General features: G+C 37.1%; 1 protein-coding gene and 1 long non-coding RNA gene across 2 annotated transcripts; both read left to right on the top strand.

Moving 5' to 3' along the window:
* The first annotated feature begins 423 nt into the window (after positions 1-423).
* Positions 424-4,113, top strand: LOC130710568 (uncharacterized). Its single transcript, XR_009010395.1, has 2 exons — positions 424-2,121; positions 3,749-4,113. It is a non-coding gene; the product is annotated as an uncharacterized LOC130710568 (long non-coding RNA).
* Positions 4,114-4,335: 222 nt separating this feature from the next.
* On the top strand, positions 4,336-7,920 carry LOC130710071 (uncharacterized). The gene is made up of 2 exons (XM_057559224.1): positions 4,336-5,928; positions 7,556-7,920. Exon 1 carries the CDS (start codon positions 4,357-4,359, stop codon positions 5,158-5,160), a length of 804 nt encoding a protein of 267 aa, XP_057415207.1. The 5' UTR covers positions 4,336-4,356; the 3' UTR covers positions 5,161-5,928; positions 7,556-7,920.
* Positions 7,921-13,787: the final 5,867 nt, after the last annotated feature.

A 13,787-nucleotide genomic window follows, 5' to 3' on the forward strand; every position in this document is an offset into this window, starting at 1 on the left:
ATACAACACAATAACAACCATAGTTCAAATAGAGCGGTATGCAGCGGATAATAATTTCCTCTACTTGTGAGAATATGTGAGGAGCAACAACTACGGGCACAAGTCACTCAATCAAACTCCACTAAGATTAATATAAAAGTACAAGATAGTCTCTTTCACAACACAAAAAACATGTTCAACAATTAGCCAAACGAAAAAAAAAAACTTTAAATTAAGAACTAAGACAAAAAAAAAAACAATGCAAATCGTCGGTGGAATTTATTATACACCTCTAAAAACTTGTGCATGGTTGCACATTTGCTTTTTAACCTGCAATAGCAAGTTTAGTAGGTTTTTTTTTAAATAAAAAAACATATAATTAGTAAACTAATTAATGAAGGATTAGGTTAATTATTAACTCAGTAATTAAAACCCAAAAAAAAATTCTTCATTAACGTGAATTGAACGCAGGTTCTTCTGCAAAACTCCCCAGATCATCCTCACCTTACTCCTCCCATCTCCAGTCCCTATCTCCCAACCCTAACCCTTTCCTCCTCTTCTTTCTCCCAGTCACCGCAACTCCCCAGATCTGCATAGTACTCCAGACGAATTAAATGGAGGTGCCCAGAACCATCTTCTTCGCTCCACCCTCTTCTGCAAAACCTTCCTCTTTTTCTCTTTGAACGAAGCCCATATCAAAACCCTCTTCTTCTTCAGGAGTGGAACTCAATTTGGGTGTGGCTGGGGGGTTTGGGAATGAAACTCTCCCTATTTTCACTCTTCACTCACTACCAGATCCAACTTTCCCATTTCACCTATTCAAAATGAAAATACCTGCAAATTAACCAGGCTTACAGAAAAAGGAATATGCTTTTATCCATTTTCTTTGAATTCTGCACAAAAGGAATATGCTTTTATCCCGTGCTGATTAGCCAGCCAATGAACAACTTCAAAATCACCATAGCCACCTTCAGGGAGTTTCACAAACAAGTAAATTGCACCTTCCCCTCCTTTTACAGAACCATCTCATCTTCTACCATCATCATTTATTTTCTGAAAATCCATCCTCTCATCTTCCTCCCTCTCCCACCAAACCCACCCACTCCCCACCGCCACCCAACCTCAACTCCACCGCCACCCTTAACCTCACCCCAATCGGAACCCAAACCATCCACTCCCCACTGTCACAAACATGAACCCTAAATCCAGCGACCTGCAACCTCAACCCCAACACCCACCCACCTGCAAAGAATAAACAAAGGGAAGAAGGAGAAAGAACAGAGCAGACAGTGAAGGAGAAAGAACCCCACCGCAACCCACCCCCAAAATACCAAAAACCAACCCCCACCGATCCAAAACCCAAAACAACCCATAGATGAAGAAGAAGAAGAAGCATACTTCAACCTTCAAATCCAATCCCCTGAACAAACCCTCATACCAGTCCAAGAATTTGGCTATGCATCTCTTTGCAACCAGATCTGAGATGGGTGAAGAGCAGCGAGCCTGCAGTGGTGGCGGCGGTGTGCGATGGGCGTCAGCGGCACGGTGGTCCATCACATGTGCTCTATGGGTCGATCTTCATCCTTTATGTTTCAGGGTTTGATCTGGAACAAGAAAAACTGAAATCAGGGTTTATGGGTCAATCTTCATCCCCTCGGTGACGACGGGAGATCTGGAGATGGAGGGGATGGCTTTTGCAGAGATGGTGGGGATGAGTTTTGTGTAACACCCCGTTTTTAATTAAAATAATGTTGGTATTTTATTTTAATTAAGATTATATTGTATGAGGGTTTAATAGGTGATATATTAATACTTTAATGAAATAAAATAATTTTTTTGTGATGCTGAGTGTGTTTTATGAAATGGAAGAGAGCTAGGGGGTGAAAGTTAGGATTAAAAATAGAGACAAGGACTAGGAGAGATTTTAGGATTTTTAGTTTAGCCCTTGAGGAATTAGGTTTAGATGGTTTAATAAGGATGGGGAAGTAGCTAAAGAAAAAAAAAAATAAGAAAGAATAGGACGCGTGAAAGAAGGAGAAAAAAAAAAAGAAGAAGGTTGTGCGTGAAGTAGCAGGAAGAGAGGGAGAGCGGATCGGCTTCGGAGAATTCGATCGGGAACGGGGAGCTGCACTCAATCCAAAGGTAAGGGTGGGATTTTGAGTTTCTAATGGAATTATGGTGAATGATATTAGGGATTTGGGAGATGTAGAATTGTTTCTGTTAATGATGTTCTGGAAATCTAATTTGAAATCCATTGATTTTGGGATTTTCTTTTGTGTGATTGAACGGGGTGAGGGCAGAACCATAGTATGCTAGGAGTTTTGGGTTGAGGTTCCCTTTTGATTTTCTTTATGATCACGCACATAAGGACTGTTAGGTAGCATGCTTGTTAGGTTTTGTGTCTTGTTTGATGAGAAACAACTTTAATCACTTATTTTGGAACATAAAACGGACCGGTCATTTTCCTGGTATGAACCGTGACTTTCGAAGCCTTTTAGAGCCTGTTTAGAGTGCTCGAATAATGTTGCGTTGAACTGAGAAAGTGTAGGCCTTTGAAAGAGCTTTCTGGAATGATATGGTACATAATTTTTGGTTGAGAGACGAGGTCTGTAAGTTCAGTTTAGTAAACCATGTTTTTCTGCGCTCTGTATCTGCTATCTCTGCCAGTGAACTTCAACGTGATTTTTCACCTTGTTAATGTGCCCAGAAAATTCTTTGATGAACTAGAAAGAGGTAGAGTTTTCTGTTAGCTTTTCAAATTGAGGTCATTTGTAATTTTTGAACAAGTAACGAATCCTGTAGGTTATCTCTACTGAAATATGTTTCTGCTGTGAGCGTAATTCCTGAACAGCTATATGATTTATGCACGGATTTGATGATGCTGTGCTGCTGTCCAAAATTTCCTGGGCTGGACAGTACACTTCGAGACCTGTTTTCGCCCAGTTAGAGTGCTCAAATGAAGATGTGATCAACTAAGAAATTGTAGGACTTTAAGTTAGCTTTCTAGGCATATAAAATACATGATTTTTGGTTCAGTAACGAATTCAGGAGACCGCTTTTAGTGGCTGGTGTTCCTGCTGTTTTTCCAGATTACGGAAATTCTAATTGTTTTGGAAATATAATTAGATTTAGCTTACATGTTGTATGAAAGTTAGTGTCTTTATGTTCCATGTATTAGCTATGAGAATGATGCATGTGGCTGAACCCCTTTAGCATGAAATCCATAATTTATTTACCATATGTGATAGCTTCTTCCATGATTGCATGCTTAAGTGAGTTGTTTCATTGATTTGGTGCCAAAATTGCCTAAGATGTCAGGGTAATTGTATAGTTGATAAAAATGCATGTGTGCTGAATTGTGTTGTTTTAAGCGATGTTAGTGATGTAGTGATATAGGCGCAATGCCTCATGTTGAAGTGATGATTATGAGATGTATACGTCCTTTTGAGTCGCATAGCATCTGCATACTCTGTGATGGCCTGTATTGGCGATTTGTGATGAAGGCTTATGCCTTGTGCCTCCAATAATTGGCAATTCGTGATGAGGGCTGAAGCCCTGTTGGTACCACATACATATGCATAGTCATTGTTGTGTTCGAATTGTATCCGAGTCGATGACGTTATTTGTGACTGTTTTAGTAACTGAGCTATATGAATATAAAAAGAAGTGGTGTGGCATTAATCTAGCATATTTATTGCCATTCTTATATTTATGATACTCGATATCTCACCCCTTCTGTTTGAATGTTACCCTTGTTGGTAACGTGCAGGTAATTAGGAGGAGTAGTCTATAGCCTTTATTTCGAGTTGGAGTCCTTGCTCTGATACGTAGCACTCGGGGGGGAAATGGACGCTTGTTTTCCTTCTGTTATAATTTGAATTAAGTTGTTATTTGAGAAGTTGTTTCTGTTTTAAGTTGTGGGCAAGATACTATGTTTTCTTTAAGTTTTAAAGACACTGGATTCGCTGCATAACTATTTGTCAAAGTGAACTAGTTCAAAGACTAATTAACTGTCACAAGAGCATTTAAGTTTATTTATGAGTTCATCTCAAAGTTTATGTGCTATGTATCTGTTACAGGAGCATTATGATAATGTTTTAAGTGATTATGTAATGCCCCATGAGTGTTAGAATTTTTATCACTCTGATATTTGCAATACATATACCGTTTAGAATTGGGGTGTTACATTAGTGGTATCAGAGCAATGGTTGGTCAGTGACCAAGTTTTTAGTATAATATATATTCTAATACTTACTGATACTCGATATGTGTAAGTAGCACTATCGAGCTGTTGTTTGATAAGAGTTGTTGGCTGTTTGGAGATTCAGGAAAATGGTTACCGGAAGGAATGATGAAGCTATCGCTGAGGCATTGGCAATGTTGGTTGGCGCCATTGGGCAAGGTCAGCAAGCGAACCTTGGGAACCATAATCAGGATGAATTCCGTGCTTTGGGAAAGTTTCAGAGGAACAATCCGCCAACCTTTGAAGGAGCATACGACCCTGACAAAGCACAGGCATGGCTGAAAGCAATTGAGAAGATCTTTCGAGTCATGAATTGTACTGACGCGCAGAAGGTGCAGTTTGGCACCCATATGCTTGAGAAAGAAGCTGAAGATTGGTGGGACAACACTGTTCAGAGGTTTGAAGGTGATGGGATGGAGATTACTTGGGATCTTTTCAAGGGTGCATTTCTGGAGAAGTACTATCCAGAAGATGTGCGTGGAAAGAAGGAAATTGAGTTTCTTGAACTCAAGCAGGGTAATGGAACCGTGGCGGAGTATGCTACAAAGTTTGAGGAATTGATTAAGTTTTGTCCCCACTACAATACTTCCGAAGCTGAGAGATCTAAGTGTAACAAGTTTGTGAATGGTTTGAGACCTGAGATCAAGAAGGTTGTGGGATATCAACAGATTATCCGATTTTCTGACCTGGTTAACAGGAGTAGGATATATGATGAGGATAGCAGGGAAAGTGCTGCTCACTACAAGTCTTTGAAAGAGAAGAAAGAAAAGGGGCAATTCAGAGGGAAACCGTATGGGAATCCTGTTGATAACGGTAAACAAGAAGCTGGTAATGACAAGAAGCCGAGTGGGGGAGGAGCTCCTAATCCGGTTAGGTGCTACAAGTGTGGTGTTGAAGGACATCGTTCTCCTGAATGTCCCAATTCAGAAGCAACATGATTTAAGTGTGGCAAGCTGGGCCACAAATCCTTTGAGTGCCTAGAAGGTAAAACTGTGGCATGCTACAGATGTGGAGAGCAAGGTCACATCAGTACTAATTGTGACAAACCCAAGAAGGATCCTGCAAGGGGGAAGGTGTTTGCTTTATCTGGTGCTGAGACTACTGCTGAGGATAGACTAATTCGAAGTACGTGCTTTATTAATGGCACATCTTTGATTGCCATTATTATTATGGGTGTGATGCATTCTTTATTTCATTGGAGCTTGAGAGTCAGATGAGAGAGTCCTACCCCGAATTGTTCGTTTAAGGAAATTTTCGAGGGCGAAAATTCTTAAGTGGGGGAGAGTTGTAACACCCCGTTTTTAATTAAAATAATGTTGGTATTTTATTTTAATTAAGATTATATTGTATGAGGGTTTAATAGGTGATATATTAATACTTTAATGAAATAAAATATTTTTTTTGTGATGCTGAGTGTGTTTTATGAAATGGAAGAGAGCTAGGGGGTGAAAGTTAGGATTAAAAATAGAGACAAGGACTAGGAGAGATTTTAGGATTTTTAGTTTAGCCCTTGAGGAATTAGGTTTAGATGGTTTAATAAGGATGGGGAAGCAGCTAAAGAAAAAAAAAATAAGAAAGAATAGGACGCGTGAAAGAAGGAGAAAAAAAAAAAGAAGAAGGTTGTGCGTGAAGTAGCAGGAAGAGAGGGAGAGCGGATCGGCTTCGGAGAATTCGATCGGGAACGGGGAGCTGCACTCAATCCAAAGGTAAGGGTGGGATTTTGAGTTTCTAATGGAATTATGGTGAATGATATTAGGGATTTGGGAGATGTAGAATTGTTTCTGTTAATGATGTTCTGGAAATCTGATTTGAAATCCATTGATTTTGGGATTTTCTTTTGTGTGATTGAACGGGGTGAGGGCAGAACCATAGTATGCTAGGAGTTTTGGGTTGAGGTTCCCTTTTGATTTTCTTTATGATCACGCACATAAGGACTGTTAGGTAGCATGCTTGTTAGGTTTTGTGTCTTGTTTGATGAGAAACAACTTTAATCACTTATTTTGGAACATAAAACGGACTGGTCATTTTCCTGGTATGAACCGTGACTTTCGAAGCCTTTTAGAGCCTGTTTAGAGTGCTCGAATAATGTTGCGTTGAACTGAGAAAGTGTAGGCCTTTGAAAGAGCTTTCTGGAATGATATGGTACATAATTTTTGGTTGAGAGACGAGGTCTGTAAGTTCAGTTTAGTAAACCATGTTTTTCTACGCTCTGTATCTGCTATCTCTGCCAGTGAACTTCAACGTGATTTTTCACCTTGTTAATGTGCCCAGAAAATTCTTTGATGAACTAGAAAGAGGTAGAGTTTTCTGTTAGCTTTTCAAATTGAGGTCATTTGTAATTTTTGAACAAGTAACGAATCCTGTAGGTTATCTCTACTGAAATATGTTTCTGCTGTGAGCGTAATTCCTGAACAGCTATATGATTTATGCACGGATTTGATGATGCTGTGCTGCTGTCCAAAATTTCCTGGGCTGGACAGTACACTTCGAGACCTGTTTTCGCCCAGTTAGAGTGCTCAAATGAAGATGTGATCAACTAAGAAATTGTAGGACTTTAAGTTAGCTTTCTAGGCATATAAAATACATGATTTTTGGTTCAGTAACGAATTCAGGAGACCGCTTTTAGTGGCTGGTGTTCCTGCTGTTTTTCCAGATTACGGAAATTCTGATTGTTTTGGAAATATAATTAGATTTAGCTTACATGTTGTATGAAAGTTAGTGTATTTATGTTCCATGTATTAGCTATGAGAATGATGCATGTGGCTGAACCCCTTTAGCATGAAATCCATAATTTATTTACCATATGTGATAGCTTCTTCCATGATTGCATGCTTAAGTGAGTTGTTTCATTGATTTGGTGCCAAAATTGCCTAAGATGTCAGGGTAATTGTATAGTTGATAAAAATGCATGTGTGTTAAATTGTGTTGTTTTAAGCGATGTTAGTGATGTAGTGATATAGGCGCAATGCCTCATGTTGAAGTGATGATTATGAGATGTATACGTCCTTTTGAGTCGCATAGCATCTGCATACTCTGTGATGGCCTGTATTGGCGATTTGTGATGAAGGCTTATGCCTTGTGCCTCCAATAATTGGCAATTCGTGATGAGGGCTGAAGCCCTGTTGGTACCACATACATATGCATAGTCATTGTTGTGTTCGAATTGTATCCGAGTCGATGACGTTATTTGTGACTATTTTAGTAACTGAGCTATATGAATATAAAAAGAAGTGGTGTGGCATTAATCTAGCATATTTATTGCCATTCTTATATTTATGATACTCGATATCTCACCCCTTCTGTTTGAATGTTACCCTTGTTGGTAACGTGCAGGTAATTAGGAGGAGTAGTCTATAGCCTTTATTTCGAGTTGGAGTCCTTGCTCTGATACGTAGCACTCGGGGGGGAAATGGACGCTTGTTTTCCTTCTGTTATAATTTGAATTAAGTTGTTATTTGAGAAGTTGTTTCTGTTTTAAGTTGTGGGCAAGATACTATGTTTTCTTTAAGTTTTAAAGACACTGGATTCGCTGCATAACTATTTGTCAAAGTGAACTAGTTCAAAGACTAATTAACTGTCACAAGAGCATTTAAGTTTATTTATGAGTTCATCTCAAAGTTTATGTGCTATGTATCTGTTACAGGAGCATTATGATAATGTTTTAAGTGATTATGTAATGCCCCATGAGTGTTAGAATTTTTATCACTCTGATATTTGCAATACATATACCGTTTAGAATTGGGGTGTTACATTTTGGGGTTTGGATCTGGTGAAGAAGGGAGAGAGAAGTGGATCAGATTAAGGGAAAAAAATTGAAAATATTTATTAAAGATAAATGTTTAATTAAGAAAATATGAATTTTGATTTTTTTTTAAAACCTGTTATAGTGGGTCAAAAGTGTTTGGTGCAACCTTACACAAGTTTTTAGATGACCATAATAAATTTTTCCCAAATCGTCTTATTGAAACACATTATAAAACTTGTTGCCCAATTCTCAGCTCGAACTAGACTGCGGTGATAAATCTGCGCCTGTCTTAAGTTTCTCTCTTCTCTTTCATTTTTCTATTGTCTCTTACCAAAATGAGTATACTTTACTTACTAAACTAACCCCTCTCTACAATGTATAGTGAGACAAGTGAGCTCTAGCATTTTGGGGTCCTTCTCCACATAGTAAGCAAGCTCAAAACCCAACAAATATTGCCCTCCATCACATGTGGGTTCTAGGTAATGTGAATAGGTTGTTTGTGTAATTTTGGTCCCCTTTGTTTAAAACGAGCAATTTTGGTACAACAAAGATCTAAACGTGACAATTGGGTCCTTCCGTTAGTCTCCGTTTAATTTCAAACATAATTTGTGTATGTGGCGCTCATTAATGATGTGTCTTGACACATTTTACCACTCAGATGCCACTTGGACTCCACGTAATAAAAAATAAAATTAATTAAAATTCTAAAAAATATAAAAATCATAATTTATTTAACTTCAATCCAAAACAAATCATTAATCTCTAATCACCCTCCATCCTCATCTCCAGTGAATCAATAACAACAAAAACAAAATCTGGAAACAATTCAGAATCTGACATCATCCTTCATCTTCATCTCCAAAACACAAACAACCTATTCACATTACCTAGAACCCAACCCCACAAACCAAGATGGCAGCAATCCAAACAAAACAAAAACACGCAGATGATGTCCAGTGAGGCAAAGAGGAAAAGAAAAAGAAAAAAATGCACACGCAGGTGCCTAGAGGAGACTAGAAGAACAATGCCACTTCTACCACTAGGAGAACAAAAAAACATGAAAGAGAGGGAGCATCCAAGGCTGAGCAAACTGCAACAGATCCCCATCTTTTGCAGCTTAATTGCTGCCCCATCGAAGAAGCTAAGTGAAAAAGGATCGATAGAGGGAGAACGAAGAAAAGGACAGTGGAGGAAGACATGTATTGGATCTGGCGAAGCCACTTTCCCTTCCAAATTTTACCCAGTATATCGATTAAAAATGCGATTACAAAACAAAGAGGAAGAATCGTCAAGTTGGAGCCACGAAGCACCGCTCCACTCCGCCGTCACATGACCTCTGCAACCAAGTTCGCACCAATCGCTCTCCTTGTTGTGCATCTAGGACCCTTTCCCCTCTCAATCTAGCTTTCTCTCTCTTCGTGTGTGAAGATGAAGATGCTCAAAGGTGGAGGAAAAGATCAGTTGTGGATGATGGAGGAAGATGAAGGTGCTCCAAGGTGCTTGATGCATTGGTTGCAGGGTAGAGGAGGATTCAATGGAGTTAGAAGGGGACGGTGATTGTGGGCTGCCATGGAGATTCAGATGTGAGATGTTAGAAATTTAGGATTAGGGTTCAATAGGGTTTAATTTTTTTTTAATTAATTTGTTCTATTTATTTTCTTTTATTTATTTACTGATGTGTCATTCATGGTGGTGTAATTAGTATAAAGGAATCCAAATATGAATATTCCGTTTGAAATTAAACAGAGACTGACGGAAGGACCCAATTGTCACGTTTAGATCTTTGTTGTACTAAAATTGCTCGTTTTAAACAAAGGGGACCAAAATTGCACAAGGGGTATAGATCAGGGACGAAAAGTGCAATTAAGCCTTTAGTTTTTTTTTGTTGTTGTTTTCTTTCCTCTGTAACCAAAAACAATAGTATTTCTAAAAAATTAAGCGAGGGCAGCTAACTTCACTTTTTTTTTGTGAAACTTCACTTATATTTGCGTGTGGTTTAATGGGCTGTAGGACCCATATTGAACATTAAAAAAGGTGAAGGCCCATCTACTACCCAAGAAATATATTAAAGCCTAAAATCCACTATGAAAATGAAAATTTGACCCAAAAAACCTACCAATATTAAAATGGTTATTTAAATGATTCATGTGTGACTGGTACATATAGCCTAAATGGTACTTGATGGATTAAAATTTCTCAAGTTATGGGTTCAAATCCTACTGGTATCTAGATACCAAAGAAAAATGATTGTCAACAATCACAGTATACAACCCATGATTTTATATAAAACAGTTCACATTGACAAAAAAAATGACACATGTGGATTACTCACTCATAACTCAATGGCCCTGTATGATTTTTTATAAATAAATTAATAAATAAAATATAGAAATTCTAACTCACTCATCTTCAATGTAATTGGACGGTGTGTTATTTAACACAAACTTTTTCATGAGTCATTTAGACAACTCATATTGAAAAGACATGCATTTACTAGAATTAAGTTAATACTTAATACAATGTATTTTCACAGAATAACTTTTTTTTGAAATTGACCAAATAAAAACTTAACATTATACTACTATATCTATTGATACCAAGCACAAATTTCAGCTAGCATACTAATTAAGTTTTAAATATGATAAATTTTCTTGGATTTAAGCTTTTCACTGAATTTATAAATGATGAAAATAATTAAATGTCTTTGTCGAACTTGTTTCCATGATGAGTCTCTAATAATTAATTAAATTCATAAACAAATATATAGATGGTTAAATAAAGTGGAAGGAAACAAAATTATGTTTGAATTTCAGTTTGACCAAACTGAACGAGAAAGGAGTTGCATAATCTCTTTCACATTTGTTGTGTTGTATCAGGAAATAGGATCCTGAAGTTCCCATATGGCAAACTGAGTTCCAAACTTAAAAACAAATAGGCACTAAAGGAGTAAACGGGCAGTGCATGTTAACATTTGCTTCTAGTTTGGGTTTTAGTCTTTTACTAGCTTCTCATTGTAGGATAGGGCAAGGAATGAACTAGGCTAACCAGCCTAACTATATGACCTTGAAATCCAAATGCTTGGGTACGAGACCATGAGAATATAATGGAGGAATGAACTAAGAGGTTGCTGTCGATGTCCTAACATGTTCCATTTTACAAGATTCTATGAATCCTCAATGACCAATGCCCAAATCTAACTATGGATGGATTATAGGTTGTTGTCGGGAATTATTTATTACAAGTCTTTATCTTGTTTTACTTTATTTATTTACTTATGTCACTGCATTGGTGAAAGACTTGACATTTAACTGAAGAGTTGTGTTGACTGTTCATGCCTTAATTTTGTGGGCTCCTGTATAGTGATGGAGATAACTGGAATGGACCACATGGACTGGACAGTTCTGCAGCAAGACGACAACTGAGCCCACAGGAGATGGCGTGGCCGGCTGGCGCACGTGAAGGGGGCGTGGGCTCGGGCCCACTCTATAGCCCATTTGAGAGAGACCCCATGTTGAAACAAGCTATCAACAGTTGAATTTCCACACACTTAGTAGATAGTTGAATTTTTCAAATATTTGATCTAAAATTCAATTTTTGGAGGATGTGTGCAAAATTTTGTTAAGAAAGGTTTTTTTTTTGAAATTAAGAAAGGTATATTTAGTTAATCTGATCTTTGAATCTTGAGAGGATTAATATCATAGTTGTGGAATGTAAGAATATCATGATAATAAAAACAACAAAAAATAATGTTGAAACAAGCAAGCAACCGACACCTTTTTGTCTTCAATGTTCCATCTTATTCCCTTATCAAGATAAAACACTAGCACTATCCATATCACACTGAAGTTTCCATGAACCGGAAATAAAGATAATTTTTTTTTCTCTTGATCTGATTTGTTGCTCAGAATTGAACGAATCCTAATCATTAAGTAGTAAACAAAGATTCCGTCAAATCTACATTGGCATAACTATGGAATAAATCTTTGAGTAGGGAAAGAGATAATGGTACTAATTAAAGTCCATTGGAGTTCCACAGTATACCTCCACTTTTTTTAAAGGACTCGAGTATTCTCCAGAACACAGTCCTAAATGTTGTGGTTTACTGTTGTTGTGTAGAAGTAGAACCCTTGTTATCTTCTATATAACCTAGCTATATGATCATGAAACATTCACATAAGAACATCTCAAGTATATAATTAATGCATAAATGCCGAACTTGAATTCCTGACAGACACGATCCCTGTATTTATTGTAGTCATAGATTCTCTATAGTCAGATTAAGATTTAATGACTCAGATTTAAACAATTTATTATACACATAAAATAATTTGATTAAAACAAAACGGTATGATTTGATTGAAAGGTTATAAACTTATGGCTTCACTGAATTCGTGATTCCTTACTGCATAGGGATCCTAATTCAAAATTGGTCACACGGTTCATGGCATACCTTCACAAAAGACCAATCATTATTTAGGTATTAGCTTAGATATCTTTGTAGCTCAAGAGGAGTTCTTTCACCCGCCCGCTTTAGTTGAACTCTTCATATTTTAGGTATAAATTTTATTTTCATCTTGAATGACATTCTCCTGTTTCTTTCAAGCGCAACTTTTCATGCATTTTCACCTTCCTCGTGGTAACCTTGGAACCCACCCCTTCCTTCTTTTTCCTTTAGACGCCTTATGTAAAGCTAAGTGTGGCACATCTGAGTCACTTGCTCTTCATTGACCTTCCCCGTAGCAACTCTGATAGAGCGGACAAAGACCAAAAAAATAGAGTAAGGTCCCGTTTGGAAAAACAGTTTAATTAAGCACTTATGGTCATAAGCGCTTATGTCATAAGCGCTTATTCATAAGTTATTTTTGAAAATTTATTGAAATAAATTAAAAATAAGCTGTATATAAGCATAAGCTGTTTTTCATAAGCTATCCTGAGTAGCTTATGAAAATAAGTTGAAAATAGCTTATGACAGGTCATAAGCTGTTTGCATAAGCCCTCCCAAACACTGGCATAAGAGCTTATGCTGTCAGATAAGCTCAAATAAGCTCTTCCAAACTGGGCCTAAATGGAGAAAATCAATGGACTCATATAAGAAGTAAACTATTTAGGTGTTTGATTTTGATGTCAAATATGATTTTTTTTTAATTTATCGGTTTGCATATGTTAAGTGGGTGTGTTTTGTGAGCAAGCATAGTATGTATTGTACTATTTTATATAGAAGTATTGTTATGATGCTTTTTTTATGTACTCCCTCCCTCCGTTCCCTATTATAAGTCATATTTTTTGAAAAAAATTTGTTACAAAATATAAGTCACTTTCTAATATCTAGGAAACATTAAATAATTTTAGCTTAAAGGGTCCAAAGGCCCCTGAGATTACAAAAGGAATCAAATCCAGGACCTAGAAAATTTTTGCATCAAATTGGGTCCCTAAAAAAACTTTTTTAATTCAATTAAGGCCAAATCCCAATTTGGTCCTAGTCATCAGTGACACCTGGCTTTTTTAATTATTTTTAATTAAAAAACAATTAAAAAATTAATTTTTAATACCAAGTCATCAAAATAATCAGAAAAAAAATCTTAATAAAAACCTAATCTAATAATCCTAAACTAAACAACCTAATAATCTAATAAACCTAATTTAAAAATCTAATCTTCAACACAATCATCTTCATCATTCTCATCTTCAACACCCAACACCTTCATCTTCTAAACCCAGCAACATCCACCCCACCTGCAACCTCAACATCCACCTCCAACACCATCCCCAAACCTCAATCTCCAACCCCCACCCCCAAACGGCCAAACCAAAACTCCACCC

This window comes from Lotus japonicus, chromosome 4 (genome assembly GCF_012489685.1).
Source record: "Lotus japonicus ecotype B-129 chromosome 4, LjGifu_v1.2".
NCBI lineage: Eukaryota > Viridiplantae > Streptophyta > Magnoliopsida > Fabales > Fabaceae > Lotus > Lotus japonicus.